The 17,688-nt window shown below is 47.5% G+C and overlaps 4 protein-coding genes across 4 annotated transcripts; 2 read left to right on the top strand and 2 right to left on the bottom strand.

The window, feature by feature from the left end:
- Positions 1-4,381: 4,381 nt before the first annotated feature.
- Positions 4,382-6,597, top strand: F4822DRAFT_111813 (uncharacterized protein). The gene is made up of 3 exons (XM_051452478.1): positions 4,382-4,902; positions 4,957-5,141; positions 5,193-6,597. Exons 1-3 carry the CDS (start codon positions 4,791-4,793, stop codon positions 6,402-6,404), a joined length of 1,509 nt encoding a protein of 502 aa, XP_051317772.1. The 5' UTR covers positions 4,382-4,790; the 3' UTR covers positions 6,405-6,597.
- A 3,771-nt stretch (positions 6,598-10,368) lies between these two features.
- F4822DRAFT_389181 (carboxyl transferase) lies at positions 10,369-12,768 on the bottom strand. Its single transcript, XM_051456954.1, has 3 exons — positions 12,127-12,768; positions 11,026-12,061; positions 10,369-10,856 (listed from the first exon to the last, which is right to left on the bottom strand). The coding sequence occupies exons 1-3, from the start codon at positions 12,693-12,695 to the stop codon at positions 10,734-10,736; spliced, it is 1,728 nt and encodes a 575-aa protein (XP_051317771.1). The 5' UTR covers positions 12,696-12,768; the 3' UTR covers positions 10,369-10,733.
- A 164-nt stretch (positions 12,769-12,932) lies between these two features.
- On the top strand, positions 12,933-14,451 carry F4822DRAFT_111780 (acyl-CoA dehydrogenase NM domain-like protein). Its single transcript, XM_051452476.1, has 2 exons — positions 12,933-14,271; positions 14,328-14,451. The coding sequence occupies exons 1-2, from the start codon at positions 13,040-13,042 to the stop codon at positions 14,422-14,424; spliced, it is 1,329 nt and encodes a 442-aa protein (XP_051317770.1). The 5' UTR covers positions 12,933-13,039; the 3' UTR covers positions 14,425-14,451.
- Positions 14,386-16,459, bottom strand: F4822DRAFT_111792 (HET-domain-containing protein). The gene is made up of 2 exons (XM_051452477.1): positions 16,034-16,459; positions 14,386-15,972 (listed from the first exon to the last, which is right to left on the bottom strand). Exons 1-2 carry the CDS (start codon positions 16,367-16,369, stop codon positions 14,479-14,481), a joined length of 1,830 nt encoding a protein of 609 aa, XP_051317769.1. The 5' UTR covers positions 16,370-16,459; the 3' UTR covers positions 14,386-14,478.
- Between the last annotated feature and the right edge of the window lie 1,229 nt (positions 16,460-17,688).

The following is a 17,688-nucleotide window of genomic DNA, read 5'->3' as shown; positions in this document are numbered from 1 at the left end:
TTTGTACTATGACTATATTATCGCGATTTACATCACGTAATTGTCATTGGTGAGGTTAGAGGGCGGTTAATCGGTACCGGCTTGTAGTTGATGATAAGAATGGTGATGCTATTGCAACCCTCCCGCAGCAGATGACTGCCTTTTCGTGTAACGACCGAATGTAACTGTAACGAAAAATCAGCCTTGCTATTCACAGGTTGAAATGAGACGAGCTATTTAGACAAGGCTGTATATGTCAAAGAATAATCTGGACCGGAAACGGAAACGTAGAAGTGCCAGTGACATCAGGGTTACAGTTACATCTCCCTAAAGGGGGGATGATAAGAACAGCATGCTATAATCAGCACCGGGCCGCTGCGGTACATCCGAAAGGATTGTGTGATCAGTCAAGTCACAAAAGCGATGCTCTGACCGACATCCCGCTCACCGGTGAATTGGATGTGTGTGAATCTGGAAGAGATTGGCCTGCTGAGTAGACGCGCATAGGTTCCTGCAGGTCGACCGGAGACAGTCTCAATATACGGCAATTAATGGCGCGGGCGAAGACCCAGGCAGACTGGCGCTATTGACGCAGCTTATGAGCGCCAGAATAAACGCCAAGTTAACTTTTAACGCCTTATAATGACAGGTTGTTGGAAGCTGAATTAAATATATGTTTCATAACGCGATAGTTATATGCGCGAAAAGATGAAAATTGTGCGTATGCGAAGGGGATTATGTGATCACCGAGCCTCGTGGCCGGGCTCCGATTCACTTGAACCAATCGGGAGAACAACGAGAACGGCGGTTTCCTAAAGAGGAAGCCCTGTAGGAACAGTTTTCAGTCTAAGGACAACTGGGAGAATGAACCGAGCGTGGTCTGCCCACATGAATTCTCGAATATACGAATGAAATAAATTCGGGAGCAATAGGCGAAAAGAAAATGGCATTGCCTGTTCCAATAAGGCGTCATTGTAGACTAGGTACGCAACTGGGTGGCTAGCTGGAGCCGGGGAAAATCGTATAGCGGTTGAGTCGTCTCGGTTGTAAATCAATTTTCAACCCCGAGAGGGAAGGAAATCCTCTTTTCTGTTTGGTGGCCTTGAACTCGCAAATAGATTCTCACGTATCACATGATTAGTTCAGCTCCTTCGAGGTAGATAGAGGGAGGCCCAGTCGGTGTGAGTACCCGTGCATATCGCACATGGGCTCTGCCGAAAAAGGTGGAGTTACTCCGCGATGGCTGTAATCATTGTGAGTTGTCTCGTTTTGAGCCTTGCAGCGTTCTGTAGATCCGGTGAAGACTTCGCGTCAGAAGGCGGGGAATAAAGAGCTATTATCCTTCAGCCGGATGTGACCTGAATTCAACCCCGGCTTGGGAAGTGCGATAGCTCCCTCTCACTCGACAGCGCAGAAACCGTTATTGTCGCTAAGACTCCCTCTCCGCTAGAAGGTCATGGGGGATTGCTTTCGTGATGCTTGTGCGTTGCATGCTGGCCAATGGATGGCGCTTAGGTTTAAGAGAAGCGCCGTAGTTGAGCAGGTCACACGACCTTCAAGGTCCCCCGCAAGGGAAGCAGATCTCGAGGCCGGACGTCAGGAACAACCTAGAAAAGGAAATAGAAGAGATATCGATGGTGCAATTAGGACTGAGAATTTTCGACTACGCGCGGAGAGAAAACGGAAGCTCATCTCGATAATACCTACCCGCCTATGACGAGGAGTTTCCCTTGCGGTCTAAAGTCCGGTACCCTGGAATTGACACCTTTAACTCCCTCCAAGAATATAGCGCAGTCGTCTAGTGGACTAGTGGCCATAATAAAACCAGGAATCGCCCTTAAAATATCCAATTTATTATTGATATTTGATTAGACATGGCGGTGTAAGTAGAGCGACAGAGACTAGCGAATATGAATTGCATCGCTGGCGATATTGTATTGATCCACTGGAAGTTTAATATGACGCCTAGCTAAAAACGTTGTGCTTAGATGACAAGGGATTGTTCTGTTCAGTTTTCTCGTGGGCGCAAACCGGGTATTGATAATATGAAGCGGATTCGGGCAATGTTAAAGTCCCGACCTTTGGCAGAGGATGAAACGAATTTTGTCGATCCTATTAACCAGTGACGACATCCAGGTCAAGGTCAAATGACAAAGTGACATGGTTTCTGATAAGTGATGTTTTTCGTAGTTGTGGTTGTTCTTTTTTTTTTTTTTTTTCTGGTATCGTTGTTCGCGACATTATTTCCGCTAGGACACCTAATTCACATGGCTGGCTAGCTTCGCCATAGCAGCTGATGAGACGTTCCAGGGAGGGGTCCCCTCATCCCTGACTGGACAAGAACATTCTGAGCATTCTAGAACCATAAACGATGCCAATAACAGCAGCTGGATTCGTCGGAAAACGTGGGGGAGAACAAATTGACGCCGGAGCCCTTGTTTTCTAGCTTAGAAAGACTACCTAGGTACGTACGTATGAGAAAATGTCGGAATCCTTTTCAAATCGAAAGCGGTATGTATCCGGAGTCTTCCGGGGACCTTTAGGTACCAGCCACAGCCGCACGGGGTCCTTTTGACCGTGGTTGACGAAGGAAGAAAATCCTCCCCTCTTAATGATGTCGACCATACTTACGATCGACCCAATCTTGTCAACCAAGCTGCGCCGGACCAGGGCGTGAATTATATTAGTCTATACGGTGATTCCATCTTAGAATCTTAGTAGTAGACGCTGTAAGCCTGAGCGATCTTGATGGACTAATAAGCTTTGTTAATACGGCACGCGCGACCCGGTTGGGCGAAACTGGCCCACCACTAATGTTGCTAATGTTGCTAATGTTGTTCCTGACGATTTAGTCTTTTAATAAGATCAAGGATTTTTAAGCTGGACGAGGGATGAGAAAGAAAAAGGGACCAAGGCATGAGTCTTGTCCGTGTTTCTAGGCAGATCTAAATCGACTAGAAATGTTGAATCGAGACTAGGCTGACTTTTTTGTTGTAATAGAATTCTGAACTAGTTTAATGTGAAGCCATCTAGGAAGTCCTTTTCGAGTTAGCCTGTTTAGAAGTGCGTCGTAGACCTCCGCCTACCTGCTTTAGGTACCTACTTATTAACTATGATGACAGTTGGAAGCATGTATGTATGTAGGTGAGGATGCAGGTAGACGTAGGCAGTTGGCTTAGACGGACGTGTTCACGGAGAGTGAGGAGGATAGACGGAGATAATATGGAGAATGGAGAAAAAAGTGAAGATAAAAAAGCCGAGGATGGATGGGGGTGCTAGTCCACTACCAGACTACCTGGCTAGGTACCTAGAAAACTGATGTAAGTTCTGCCAGGGTCCATTGATCTTTAGCGGGTCGACTTACCCACCGGATAGACCCTAAAACGTTAGTGCTTGATTTCTACCGAAGCTGCTAAATCTGCTCCTGGCTGCGCCTACCCAGGCAGCCCCCAGGTGCCTACATGCCTGCCTTCCCCCTAGGCGTTTAGGTGCCTACCCAGCTACCTCACCCCCCATAATGGATCGGACTTGCCTGGTGTTTGATAATATTGACCCAAGGTGGAAGGCGCTGCGCGGCTCCAGACTGACAAGAGGGCAATGCCTATCCTACCTGCCGGTAGGTACCTACATGACCTACATGAGTAGCAGTAGGAGCGGCATCAGTAGTGGCAGCAGTCGCAATAGAACAGGTAGTACCACAACGGGTACCTTTTTCCCCATTACCTATTACCCTCCCTTGAGAGGCAGGTACGTCGATACACACCTGACCTTTTGCTAATTTTCCCTTTGAAAAAGCTTGTGAAATCATGGATTACATACCTAAAGTACCTAAGTAAGGTACCTATTTCCTTCTTTCTACTTTGTCTACCACAGGACCAAAATTTGAACAACCCCCCGTCTCCTACATCTTGTACCTATTCTAATCCTTTACCTTACCTCTCTAGCAAAGAATATTTTAACACCATCTACATATGTAGTTGGTCTCCCGACTAACCTGACCTTATCTACCCATCGAATGCCTATATTAATTTCTATTTCGAATAATATTAAAATCAACTAATGCTGCTTTCTTTTCACCTTGGAGTTACCATCGACTTACTTTGCGGGAGTTGAATCCCCTCCCTTTTAGTGTGGTGTTGGCATCCATCTACCCTCGTCTAACAAAACGAATTAAATCTCCGACCAGACTCGCTCAGTCCCGTTTGTGAGTATTTTACTACTCGTTCGTGTAGTTAATATACGACCATGTCACGAGTTTGATGACTGAAGCCTTCTCGTCGTCTAATTTACGCCTATCAGCCAGCTCCATAGCTGCGCGGAACAACCTGGACCGTTCTGATCCAATTGCTCGTCTTTTGGAGCTGTTGATGTGTCACCTCGGGCAGGCAGCAAACAGATGACCCAGTCCCGGCTGATCTTTTTCGTGTCTCAGCATTCCACTAGGGTTTCCGGCGTGTTTGCTGACTACCGTCCGCCTTCGACGGGCCCAGAAAAAGGGTCGCCGTTCTAGGCTACTCGATGCATTAGAGTGAGACCACTTTGTGTGGAGCAAGTATCCATCCTCGGACAAGCTGAATTCTCAGCGAGGAATAGCTCGCCGAGCATTGGCGGCAACTTCCACGGCGGCTCCCAAAGCTGATGAGGCGATCCAATCAGCCTTACCTGATTTGAGCTCTTGACGTGCCAACTATGAATCGCAGGGTCCGAAGGACTACAGATCGCAATATTCTTTATACTCGTCGCTGCTGGAGGCTCGCGCCAGAGGTGAGCTTGCAGGTTGACGACCGCCGGCGTAGCTGCAACCGGTCGAGATGGCGGACATGATCCTGCCCAAGGGCATCGTGTTCAACAGAAATTCTATTTACGAAGAGATAGCAAAGTACGATATCGTTCCAATAGAGCAAATACTTGAGGCTTGTCACGGTTAAGATAGTTCCTAACCACGCCATTCCGTAATTCATACTGACCATCCTATAGTCTTCACCACCACATCTCGGGAACTTGTTGACCCTACCGCGAGGCGACTCGAGAATTTTTGGACCCGCGTCTTGGGAGGCAACCGTCGCTATCTTCCGGGTACAGTTATTGCACGGCTCTTCCGAAGCATTTCTGAGGAAGAGAGCTTCGTTAAGTTACGGGGACCACCGAATCGATATGAGCCGGTAAGTCTCGCAGCACTCTACGGCTATTCATACTAACCATTGATCACTAAGCCTTCACCTGACTCGAAATCCGAATCGCCCCCTAAGACCCAAGCTAAACAAGAAAAGTCTGGGGAAGTACCTTCTGAGTCAAAATCAAAAGGCAAGGCCAAAGCTACGAAGGCTGGACCATCTTCGACAAAGCAGCCGCATCCCATCTTGAAGAAGCCTAGAGGCCCTTCAAGCTCTGGGCCACGGCCTACAGCTCGATTTGTTTCCCCACCAGGATCTGACAGAAAGCGTGATGATGGTAAAGACGGGGACCTCGCCTCGTCTGGGAGTACGGCGGTAAACCACGGTGGCGATTCGAGAGTCTCTAGCTCAACAGTCAAAGAGGAAAAAAGGAAGGCAACCAACACCACGCCTAAGAAAAAGACTACTGCATTTGTGGCATCTACAGCCTCCAGACGTAGGCCTGCCATGCCCCGACGCATTAGTTCTCAATCCTCTAGTGTCATCAGTGGGGCCGACTCTGCATCTAGGGAGGGAGGCTCTTCTGTTGGTTCGAAACATTCCGGGTCGCAAAGCTCGACCTCAACGGTCTTAGAAAAATCTGGCAAAGCAGCTTCTTCAATAACTGAAGAAGGTAGTGAACGGTTGAGTGCGAAAGCGGCAGGGAAGCGACCAACCACTCGACCCCCACCCGATGAATCCAGCCCCACGAAACCTAGCGATGCGCCGACAGCCCCGATTCTTAATCAACTACCGGTTCAGGATGAGCCTTCTAACATGAAGCAGCCAGATTCTACAGGTGACGATACGAATAAAGCAACCGTAGACGATGTTAGTCCCACGAAGAAAGCGGGTCAAAGTGGGACAATTCATAGGCGAAGTGATGCCCAGGAACGACCACGCGCAGAAGTCTCCCCCATCATGACTCGATCAAGATCCGACATGGGTTCTTCGCGGCGTAGCTCACAAGATGGCTTCCCACCATCCCAAAGTCTAACATCGTCGAGCACCACGACTATTTCGAACACGATCGCTCAGGGAACGATTATCGAATTTGACGAGAACCCTGTAGCTAGTGAAGCTGAAATGAACGCGGCGCGAGGGTACGAGGACGATTTTGAAACTGGTTCCCGAAGATCCGGAAGCTCCGTGCTCGATACGAGGTTTACTCCTACCCAACCAAGTACAACACCAAACGTACCACTTGGTCGATCCAAAAGTCAACTTACCCTACTGCTCGAACGTCAAGGCGAAAAAAAGCCCCGCCGATGAGTCTTATCGCTATACAAATTCAACAATCCACAGCTACGAGTATTCTTTTTGGGAGAATAAAATATTAGAGACCATTACAGCGGGGGCCTAGAAAAGTTCTCATACAAAACTGTATATTTACAATCGAATCACGTTCTTCTGTGATTCGTGTCGGACATAAAAAGGGGGAAAGGCTTTAGGACTGTACAGAGAGGCATTGGCATTCATATACAATGCATTGCATCGGCGTTAAATATTATTCAAATCAGCGTTAGGGGAGCGTTTTGCTTTCGGACATCAAGAATAGTTGGAACTATTGTATGGGAGTATACATGTCGCCCCCAAAACATGTTCATATTTAGGCCACATGGTTGGGCAGAAGTTGGTTCACGTGTGACTCTGCCTGATGTCGAGTCCGCTTAATCAAATATCGCTCAAGAATTCAAGCCAGCTACCTAGGTATGTACGGCGTCAATACTCCTCGGGATCGACTACGAACGAACTTGAAAAGGCGAAACAAAAAAGAAGCTGGGCACATTCCTACTGCAACAAACTTCCCACCGTCTTTTTTTTTCTTTTTTTTTTCGCTCTTCCAGGACTCCTTATCAGTACCTGGAATGTTGGCAATGGCACGTCGTTCGAGGAGCTTATTTGGTTAAGTAACACTTTGTCAGTTCGGCTCCATTTTCTTGAACACCCTTGCGTGGTCCAGAACAACCCCTGCCAGACAGGCCTTCTGGGTCAGGAGATCAGACTGATGGATCCCTCCAATGGATCCCCCGGCTCGTACACAGTGACTTGTAAATAACCTTGGATGGCTGCAAGGGCAAAATGCCGCCTCAAGCCGAAGAGGGTGAAAACGTGGTGGAAATAATAAAAGAACATGGCTTTGCAAGGATTATTATAAAGTTAATTGACCTGCCGGGTCTAGAAATCTTCCTTTCTTCCATCGCGATCGGCAGTCTCCGTCTTTCCCAAGCTGCTTCACCGAGCTGCCAGGTAGTATGTATGTGTGCGTATGAAGGTAAGTGGCCTACGACTTGCACCGAATCTATGCCGAAGGAAGAAGGGGTTATTCTTCCGATATCTCTCCTAAATAACCCGAACAACCCGAAGACCCTTCATTCCTACAGGGCAGAGAACAAGCAAGGGTCAAGCTAAGAAAAAATACAATAGGAAAATTTTAGAATGATATAATAGGATCATTAGGCCACAGGGGTTGATGATCTCCAGCTTGAGAATGCAAGGTTTAAAAAAACATCTACATACATATACCCAGGATATATCGACGTATATGTATATGGTAATCGATTCTGAGCACGTAAATTCTCTGTTGTATCCTTGATCAAACCCTGATGCCATAGCGTCATACGCTGACAGCTTCCAAGGTTTCTAATATTAAATGGCATTTGATGATTGGGATTGTAATCTGTAGGTATATCCCTTTGCAGAATAACACCCACTGCTACTATACCTATTTGTTGGATACCTACCCAGAATAGGTATGCCTATCTGAAAGACGGCAAAAACGCCAAGGCCTTCCAGAACCAAAAGAAATAGATTTCCTTTCTCACTTGAAAGTTCTCTAGGACCCCCTCCCCCCACGTAACGCACGCGGGTCATGCTGTGCAAGCCCCCTGCGGCTACCCGAAAGCGTTCACCGGAATGGGAACAGGGCTAGTTTTTCCCGGTCGAAGGAGAAGGCGAAAAAAAAGAGACCAGGCTTCTTAAGTGGGAGGACGACGAACGAATAACGAGCCTACCCCATCCCGGAGCCGCGCAACGTGATATCAACGGCCCCTGTCTAGTCGAGTTGAAAGGAAGGCCGGTTCGCCGAAACCACGACGAAGTAGCCATCCCACGTACGCCCGCACACGCGTACCGTAGCGAGTTATAAAGACTGGAGTGATATAATGGGTTTCATTATATAATGGTATATATAAACTATCGGCTACGTAATGATGAGGGAGTTGCAACGTAAACGAATTGACAATAGATACAACATTAAGAGATCGAGAAGGATTCCCGCGGGATATCTACTACACACAACCTTATAGCGTATAACGGGTATCTGCCTCAATTTTCAAGCCACATTCCTCTGCCACTCTGCCACTGTACATCTGGAACTCGTTAGTACACACGGGGTAGTCCGGACGTGCCGATATACCTATCAGGCACATGACGAGTTATCCGCCTTTTCTCTTCATAGAAAGCTAGGTACCTACCTGGCAGCCTGGTAAGACCATGTCGGTAGACATGCCGCGACGGGTTCTGCATACGTCAGACCAAGACAACGGACAATCCTCCCGCCGCATAGCTACCCGTCATTCCGGGAAAGCTAAGATTACACCTAGGTAGAATTTTGTTGGCAGGCAGGGTATTCTCACGTAATTTTTTTTTTCTTGAGAAATACCCAAGCAACAAAATCAAAATCAAAACAGAAGAGGGAAATACGTACGGCACAGAATACAAGGAAGAAAAGACTAACAAGCACGACGATCGGGATCGCCATTCCCGCACGGGCAGCGGGCCGGTGGCGGTACCTATTTCGACTAGGAAGTTGAGCAAGTAAAAAATAAAAAGAGGCCACTTAAAAAAAAGCTTTTTTTTTCTTGCCTCATCTTGTCAGGGTTTAATTTTTTTTTTTTTCTTTTTCTTTTTGGTAAGCAAGATATTTATTCCCACACTAACCTAAGCATACTAGATACATACCTCCTAGATAGGTACGCCATGCAGATCTCTGCTCCCATAAATGCCAAGGGATGTGTAGTGGTTCGTCCGCCTGCCCTGCTCATGTGTGGGGGCCAATAAGGCGGGAAAAGAGAATCCTACCGTCTCGCAAGATCCAGGGACCTGACCTGACCTGACCTACCTTACTTGCACTACATCATTACCTCCCTTACACCTTAGATGCCAGTATGTTATTCGTCGGTGCCCAAGAAAAAAAGCAGTCGCAAGGGTTCCTTGATTTATTCATAATTTTTCGTTCAGGAACAGACAGGGTGGGCTTGTCATACAGTATCATCTCATGTATGTCAGTTAACCTAAATACGACGGTAGCTTATAAGATGAAGGATCACCTTTACGCGTGCCGAGCTCATAAAATTTTATTTTCCTTGATTTTTTTTTTAATGCTAAATTTTTTTCTTCTTTTCGACATCCCGTCCCGTCCATCATTTGTCAGCTTACACCGCATACCGCTACACAAGATATCCAATGTACTATGCGTGTACGTAGCACATATGCGTGTTGCAGACTGTCGAAGAGGTACATATCATGTTATATGTAGGAGATGGAGATCCCAGGTCGGTTTTATGTAAGATTTGTAAACAAGGCGCAGATGAGATATGATATAAACATAGTGTTCAGGTAGCCTCGAAGGCCAAAAATGTGCCTTGTTTTAGGATGCCCACATACCGTACAACCTCAGATGGGCAGATGGGTAGCACGATACCTCCTCCGGAAGTAGTAGATTGGATTGGCATGGTATGCTGGTATGCTGTTTAGCACCGGCATTCCCACTGCTGCGGGAGGGCCCGCATAAAACCCCACGTTAATGGAGAACCGTGTAACAGCCTCCATTGTAGGTGTATACATTTACTTTTATATACTGTGTCTAAGTAGGATCTGATATACATACCTAATACCGAAACGCGCTGCCAACTGTCAAGTCCATATGTATGTCGATGTATGTAGAAAGCCGGAAGGCAACAACAGCGGCGTCCCCGAGCCGTTAGAGCAGAGAAAAAGAAAAAGTTAGTTCCCGTTTCCAACCATCCTTTAAGCTACGAACCCGACGGGCCCGGACGAGCAAGGGATAATGGAGACGCACTGTACTCGACGGCTAGGAGCATATGTAATATCGATCTAAATCTGTATGCCAAGTAAATAATATCAAATATCAAGTCATTCGCACCAAATTCGGTGGTCTATACATAGATGTATAATGAAGCACACGAGAAATGAAAATAAACATGAAGTCTGATTTAGGGGTCGTCGTCAAAATTCAATAGGATATATTCATTAGTCAAAATCATGAAATTTTAGTTCTAACATGAGTTTTCCTGTATCTATTGGCTGGGAGTTAGGAACCATTGGTCTTATTACCGACGAATCCTGATGAAGCACAAGAAATCTGAATGTTTACTGGCTGAGCAGAAGCCACTGGGTAAGCCCCCTATTCAGGGGTAGGTAGAAGCGGTCAAACCTCAAGAAGCGATAGGCCTCACCGCTCTTGAGATCTCGTACCCAGTGTTCATCAAAGGAAAATCGTAGCTTGCGTAATAGACCGGGCCACCTAACCTTGGGTAACACTTAGATCAAGAAATCTATCGGGTGGGTATTTGTTGGTTACATCCGGAAGACCCCAAATCTTGTCTCGCCAGGCTGGATATCGTTCCTACCCGACAGCGCGGCTCTCAGACCTAACCCGAGATAGCGCCGCGTATGCTGCGGCGGAATCACACCGTCGTCCTATGAAGAAACGCAGAGTTAGTCAGGAGGACGGAGATAGGCAAAAGAGATGACATGATGGATATGAATTGAGGGGGTGATCTTTAGAAGCCGGCAGGCAAAGTAAGATAGGGCGAGATAAGCAAGGCAAATAGATGATAGGCAATCGTCCAAATTCGCGGCTACTTACCCATAACCGAGCGGACGAGTACACAGCGTCGCTCTCGCGATCGATCCTTTCCCTAAGCTCCGGATCTGCCTTCTGCCCCACCGTTTCCATGACGCTGGCAAGCTGCTCGCCTCCCATAACACCGATCCTCGCGTTTGGCCACATCCAAAGAAACCTAGGACCAAACGCGCGGCCACACATACCGTAGTTTCCAGCGCCATAGCTACCACCAACGACTACTGTCAATTTGGGGACGTCAGCGCACGCGACAGCTGTGACTAGCTTAGCGCCGTGTTTTGCGATACCATCGCGCTCGGCTTGGGCTCCAACCATAAACCCGCTAATATTCTGCAAGAAGACTAAAGGAATCCCACGTTGAGCACAAAGCTCGATGAAGTGCGCTCCCTTCTGCGCCGAGGACCCGAAGAGGATTCCATTGTTGGCTACGATACCTACACGCTGTCCATAGATGCTAGCGAATCCCGTCACTAGTGTTGGCCCGTAGTCGCGTTTGAATTCCGAAAAATGCGATCCGTCGACGATACGCGCAATCACCTCGTGGATAGGGAGAGGTTTGCGAAGATTTGTAGATGCTATACCTAGAAGTTCAGAGGCGGGATATAGTGGTTCAGAGTAACTCGTCGATGGCGGGGTAGCTTTGTGCGGCCAGTTCAGGTTGCTGATACATCTCCTGGCGAGGACAATAGCGTGTGCATCGTCTACCGCTAGGTAATCCGATACACCAGACACAGAAGTGTGCATAGCGCCGCCGCCAAGTTCTTCAGCAGAGACCTCCTCGCCTGTGGCGGCCTTAACAAGAGGCGGACCAGCTAGGAATATGTGACCTTGCCCCTCTACAATGATGTTCTCGTCACTCATAGCGGGGACATAAGCCCCGCCCGCAGTACACAGACCCATGACCACTGAAACCTGTGGAATTCCTTGCGAGCTCATTCTGGCCTGGTTGTAGAATATGCGTCCGAAGTGTTCGCGATCCGGGAAGACGTCTGATTGATGAGGTAGATTCGCACCGCCCGAGTCCACCAAGTATATGCAGCTATTTTGTCGGTTAGACTACTAAACTTGCCCTATGCTGTTGCTAATGGATGTAGTATGACTTACGGCAGCTTATTCTCCTGGGCTACCGCTTGAGCTCGTAAATGTTTCTTCACAGTGATAGGATAATAAGTGCCTCCCTTAACCGTGCTATCGTTCGCTACAATCACACATGTAACGCCCTCGACGACTCCAACTCCCGTGATGATACCTCCAGCAGGCACATCCGCCTCGGGATAGAGTTCGTGACCTGCCAATGGAGATAACTCCATAAACGTTGTGCCGGGGTCTACCAATGCTGCGACTCGATCTCGAGGTAACATCTTCTTTCTCGCGATATGCTTATCCCTCGCTTTCGCGGGACCGCCTTGTTGTGCTGCATCCGTAAGCTGCTCGAGTCGGGTCATAGCTTCCCCCATCAACCGTTCGTTTTCCTTGAATTCATCTGATGATAAATCCACATTGCTTTGTATTACGGATATAGCATTAGTTTGGTAGGGAGCGGTATAGGACGCGATGGCTCGAGCAGTCGGGCGAAGGTGCAGGTGAGGAGGTCGGCCGGGGCGTCGCGCGCATTGTCGGGCCAATTGGCGTGAGAAACCAAGTAGGTCCCTCGAGCATCGTGGCATAGACATCTTAGAGGTATTTCGTGTTTCGCTACATACTGACACAGCAATTCTGCAATTTGTAAAGAAACTACAAGAGCTGACCAGGAATGTTGAAAGAAGGTAGGTAAAGCTGAGGGCGCTGACGTCGGGAAGCATAGAAGCGGGCACCGGTGATAGCCGCTGTGCCGAGGCTGCCCGCCTTACATTTACGGGCACACCTTACGTAGGGGAAAGAACAAGCCGAGACAGCATCATCAGCAGCAACCTTGAACTCAATGCAAACGCCAAATCTTGTACTACAATATATAATTTCATTTTACAGTTAATTATAAATCTTAGACATTTATTTATTATATGGATAATCAATTAAAATGGCAAGCATGAAGGCATTCAGAGTTCTAGGTCGGCATTCCTTACCAAAACCCGCCGCAAGATCCTTAGTCCCACCTCCGGCTTTAGCATCCCTTTCATTCTCACGCTCACCACAACACAACACCCGACGATATGCCTCATCATCAAAACACCCTAAAGGCTTCGCGCCCCCAACCCCCAGCGACCTCGCCGAGTTAAGGGAACGTGTGCAAGAATTCACACGGCGTGAGATCACACCAGAAGTTGCCGCCTTAACCGACAAGAGCAATGCCTTCCCGCCAGACATGTGGGCTAAGCTCGGGGACGCGGGGTTTCTCGGCATGACCGCAGATGAAGATGTCGGTGGTCTAGCGCTAGGATATCAAGCGCACTGCGTAGTAATGGAAGAGTTGTCACGAGCCAGCGGCAGCATCGGACTAAGCTACGCTGCGCACTCCCAGCTCTGCGTCAACCAACTACAACTCAACGGTTCCCCGGCGCAAAAAGCGAAATACCTCCCCGGTTTAATCGCCGGAACGCAAGTCGGTGCCTTGGCTATGTCAGAATCAGGTGCCGGCAGCGACGTCGTGAGTATGCGTACCGTGGCGAAGAAAGCGGATGGTGGGTACTTGTTAAGCGGGACTAAGATGTGGATTACGAATGGTCCTGATGCGGATGTCGTGGTTGTGTATGCGAAGACGGAGCCTGAGAAGGGGTCCAAAGGTATCACGGCGTTTATTGTGCAGACTGATTCCGAGGGTTTTAGTTGTGCGCGGAAGCTTGACAAGATGGGTATGCGGGGGAGCAATACGGGCGAGCTGGTTTTTGATAACGTGTTCGTGCCAGATGAAAATATATTGGGCCAGGTGAATGGTGGTGTACGCGTGTTGATGGAGGGTCTGGATCTTGAGAGACTGGTTCTCAGCGCCGGACCCCTTGGTATAATGCAAGCGGCTCTCGATGTTGCGCTGCCATTTACACATCAACGGAAACAATTCGGTGCTCCCATCGCGCACAATCAGTTTGTGCAAGGCAAGCTTGCTGATATGTATACGAAACTGCAGGCTTCGAGGGCGTATACCTATGCTACCGCTAAAGCTGTAGATGAGAATGGAGAGATTAGGACGCAGGACTGTGCCGGCGCTATTCTGTACGCGGCAGAACGAGCGACAGAATCCTCTCTAGACTGTATCCAATTACTTGGTGGCATGGGTTACGTGGAAGAGATGCCTGCGTCACGATTATTAAGAGAGTATGTTCTTGGAAGCATTTAACCCCCCTTATTGCGTGACTAACTGCTTTTTTTAGTGCCAAATTATACGAAATAGGGGCAGGGACATCGGAGATTCGCCGCATGGTTATCGGAAGGGCGTTCAATAAAGAATACGCTCATCTCGGGGCATGATATGAACCATATTAGCGATGCATACAAAGCGCAGTTCAGGATCGCGTATCTAGTCTAGCTAGGGTGTACTTCAGCTCGAATCAAGAAGTGAAATCGATTACCTGCCGCTTCTCCTTGGCAAGTCCTAGGATCTTCCCGTTCCAATACATATTCAACGTAATGTCCCATACGGACATTTGTTCTCGCTCTAGCTATCTCGCCATACATCTCTTCGCAATTCCCCTCATGCGTGTAGGGGCCGGACTGGTCTAGTATTGCAAGGAGAGCTTGAGTCCGTTCCAGAGACTTCGGTTTTAATTTAAGCAACTCCAACTCGCCTAGGTGGATGCTAAAGTGAACAGCTCTATTGCTCCATACAAGTAACATGCGGCGCATCTCATCTCCAGAGGGTTGTTGCATGCCCAACGCTACGAAGTATGGAGAATGGTGTGACAGCAAGAACGCGTCCCCAAAAACGAAGCAACTATACAGGCCTGACCATTCAATCTGCGGTCCTAGGGTGGACGAGGTATTGAATCTATGAGCATCGTTACATTCTATGTCGAGTCCGTTATAAAATATGGTTTGGATTATAGGAATTCCGCCGTAATGAGTGCCATTTCGCGTACCCCCGCCGTTAGACCGCCGGTGGGAAAGACGTTGCGTTAGAGGAATGTCTTGCAGATGGATACCTCCGAGGCCGAACCGTTCCCGCTCCCAGGGATAGAGCGTTTTTTGAATATATATTAGTTCATTCTTCTTCGTATAAACAGTATCTAAATCAACGCTCTGTAATTCAGGTGTAGCCAATCTCGCGTACCTATTACCTGCTCGTGGATGATGATGTGTCCTAATTAGTACGATTGATATTTGCTTTTTGTAATGCCCCGTAACTGGTTCATATTCCGCCGCATGCAACCTGGCGTTATAAACAGAACAGGCCTTGTTGCCGCGGAAAAGATGCGATTTTGTATCGTAAGATCGTTCGCCAAGATCAAGGCGTATTTGAAGTCCCCTATTGGTCATTGCGGACGGAGAGCCGTCGTCGGAAAGGGTCTCTTGGATACTTCCTGACTGTTCGAAGTCGTCAGGAGATCTCGCAAGTACACTTTCTAATGTCCACGCCCGAGAGCTAGATCTTGGAACGGTCCAGCAGAAGAGCGAGTGATCACCTGTCTCCTTGAGGAGTTCTTCCTGCAGCCGAACAAATGCATTTTCGCCTTCGCCATATAGTAGCGGCATGTTGATATTAAACAGTCCCAGAAGAGAGTAAGCCACATCCTCAAGACGTGTACATGATCTACGAGACGCCCAAGACATCTTTTGCGCAATACTGTAGGCCGATGGGTGGTTGAAACGCTCATGTTGTATTACGTTTTTCGGAATTCGTGTGACCCGGGAAACGATACTCGCCACTTCCAGATCATTTCGACGCCATGAAACGCTCCAGTTACGATTGTAGAATATAACATTTGATGGAGCAATCAACTCTTGTAATGTCCAAGCCCTAGTAAACCATCTAGAAATTTGTCGCTCATCCGAATTTTCGTTTGAGGCCGCATACGGGAACTAAGATTATGAGCGTTGTGTAACAGGTATGCTTTGTGCAAGTCTATCCTTCTTTACATACCTCGTCCTTATAATCCACGTCTGATAGATAAGCATAACAGGCGACGGAATTCTCATACCAACGATACATGGAATTAATAGCTTCGCTGAGTTCGGCGCTGCTTGCTTTATCGATGCAACAAGTGTCCACCCAAGCCCATTGCAACTTATCCTCGCGGGCTTGGTCGCAAGTATACCGAATCTTGTCGTAGCCTTGCTTGGAGGGAGCCCTTCCAGCCTCCCAATCTCGCAAGCTCACCTCGTCATCCCCCCAGGTGTGCGAAAGAATGGCATATTTTGGGATATTTTGACCTTGAAACTCACGTAACTCGAGCGTATCAACATTTATTAGGCGCATGGTGATGGTGTTTGGGGGTTAAAAAAAGTGAAGGTGGCTGTCAACATCAGAAGACCGACCGATGGAAGCCTAAGCCCCCCATCTTCATATTGAACCCGGGCCTCCAAGATCCAACCAATCGTTCCACATTGTAACCTACCAGCCGAGAGCCAGCTGGTACCAGTAGTAAAATAAGTATCGTTACTTAAACGCGATTGAAATGGATGTATAAAGTTGTTGGAGGCCTAGAAATAAGAATAAAATCGATGAATGGTTTGGATCGATTCTTCGAAATTGAGAGGAAAATTCAGGTAGCACGCCGGAGTTATGTAATGGAGTTATCATGTGTGAATACTCCGGGGTCATACGAATGAACGAGATAGAGTAATGCTAAATGAGCAGAGTATTGCTCATAATCATCTGTTCGTCGCTCTACCAAACAAGCAACGAATTTTTAGCATAGGAAACCAGAATAAAAACCATAGGTACAATAACTCAGAAATAAGATCAATTGATACATAAAACTAATTATGGAGAAGGGAAAATGCCATGATCACTTGAATGATACATCCGAGCGGCTGGGTTGCGTAATACGAAGTTGTACAATGTAAAAGGTGCGTAATTTAGTACCGGTACCGTGCATTTTGTACGAGGGAAGAGAAATAATCATGTGATAAGAAGGTGTATTGTATATATACATTTTCTTTTTTAACTGTATATAGTACTTACCTAAGCAAATATTTAATTAGTAAATATTATCTATTATTTTCTTTTTCTTTTTGATTTTCCCTCTCAATTTTTAATTAAAAAAAAATAAAAAAAAAAACTACCATTCCAAATTCATGGTTTACATATTCAACCCAACATGTTCACCTACATGTAGGTATGAACATATAATACGCAGATCATTCTGTCCGCCGTAACGTTATGAGCTATCAAAAGATCGGAATCCCTTGCAAAATATTACCTTAGCAATCTAGCTAGGCCCGACATATGCAAGTCCTCGTTCGGTTTGCTCACTGATGGGGCGGGCGCCGGGCGCAAGGGATCATATGCTGTAAACGTGCTGGGGACGGATTGGTCATTAACACGTTATCCTTGAGCCGCCTGCCGCACCAGAAAATGCTTGCTCAACAAAACTTCTTTGTCCGATTTTTTTTGAAGCGGGAGTCCTACCTAGTATCTACACCGCGTGTCCACTAGGAGGAATTCCCCCTCCTACTTATTTCCTCGGTAGACACTCGAATCAAAGTGTAGGTAAGATTGTGACAGATTATATAACCCGACCGACCGACAAGTCTTAAAGAAACGGAGCTTTAGGAGCGAAGGGCGTACGCGCG

This window comes from Hypoxylon trugodes (assembly GCF_022578975.1).
Source record: "Hypoxylon trugodes strain CBS 135444 unplaced genomic scaffold F4822scaffold_2, whole genome shotgun sequence".
In the NCBI taxonomy this organism is placed as follows: Eukaryota; Fungi; Ascomycota; class Sordariomycetes; order Xylariales; family Hypoxylaceae; genus Hypoxylon; species Hypoxylon trugodes.
Note: the sequence above shows the minus strand (reverse complement) of the source record. Positions and strands in the feature narration are given on the sequence as shown.

Bases quoted from the DNA above. Each gene is read 5' to 3' on its own strand.
- F4822DRAFT_111813 (XM_051452478.1), top strand. From the start codon at position 4,791: ATGGCGGACATGATCCTGCCCAAGGGCATCGTGTTCAACAGAAATTCT. The intron at 4,903-4,956 runs GTTAAGATAGTT...ACCATCCTATAG, and splicing joins AATACTTGAGGCTTGTCACG to TCTTCACCACCACATCTCGG. The intron at 5,142-5,192 runs GTAAGTCTCGCA...TTGATCACTAAG, and splicing joins CACCGAATCGATATGAGCCG to CCTTCACCTGACTCGAAATC.
- F4822DRAFT_389181 (XM_051456954.1), bottom strand. From the start codon at position 12,695: ATGTCTATGCCACGATGCTCGAGGGACCTACTTGGTTTCTCACGCCAA. The intron at 12,062-12,126 runs GTAAGTCATACT...CCGACAAAATAG, and splicing joins GCCCAGGAGAATAAGCTGCC to CTGCATATACTTGGTGGACT. The intron at 10,857-11,025 runs GTAAGTAGCCGC...GTTTCTTCATAG, and splicing joins ACTCGTCCGCTCGGTTATGG to GACGACGGTGTGATTCCGCC.
- F4822DRAFT_111792 (XM_051452477.1), bottom strand. From the start codon at position 16,369: ATGCGCCTAATAAATGTTGATACGCTCGAGTTACGTGAGTTTCAAGGT. The intron at 15,973-16,033 runs GTATGTAAAGAA...TCATAATCTTAG, and splicing joins ACGTGGATTATAAGGACGAG to TTCCCGTATGCGGCCTCAAA.
- F4822DRAFT_111780 (XM_051452476.1), top strand. From the start codon at position 13,040: ATGGCAAGCATGAAGGCATTCAGAGTTCTAGGTCGGCATTCCTTACCA. The intron at 14,272-14,327 runs GTATGTTCTTGG...TGCTTTTTTTAG, and splicing joins GCGTCACGATTATTAAGAGA to TGCCAAATTATACGAAATAG.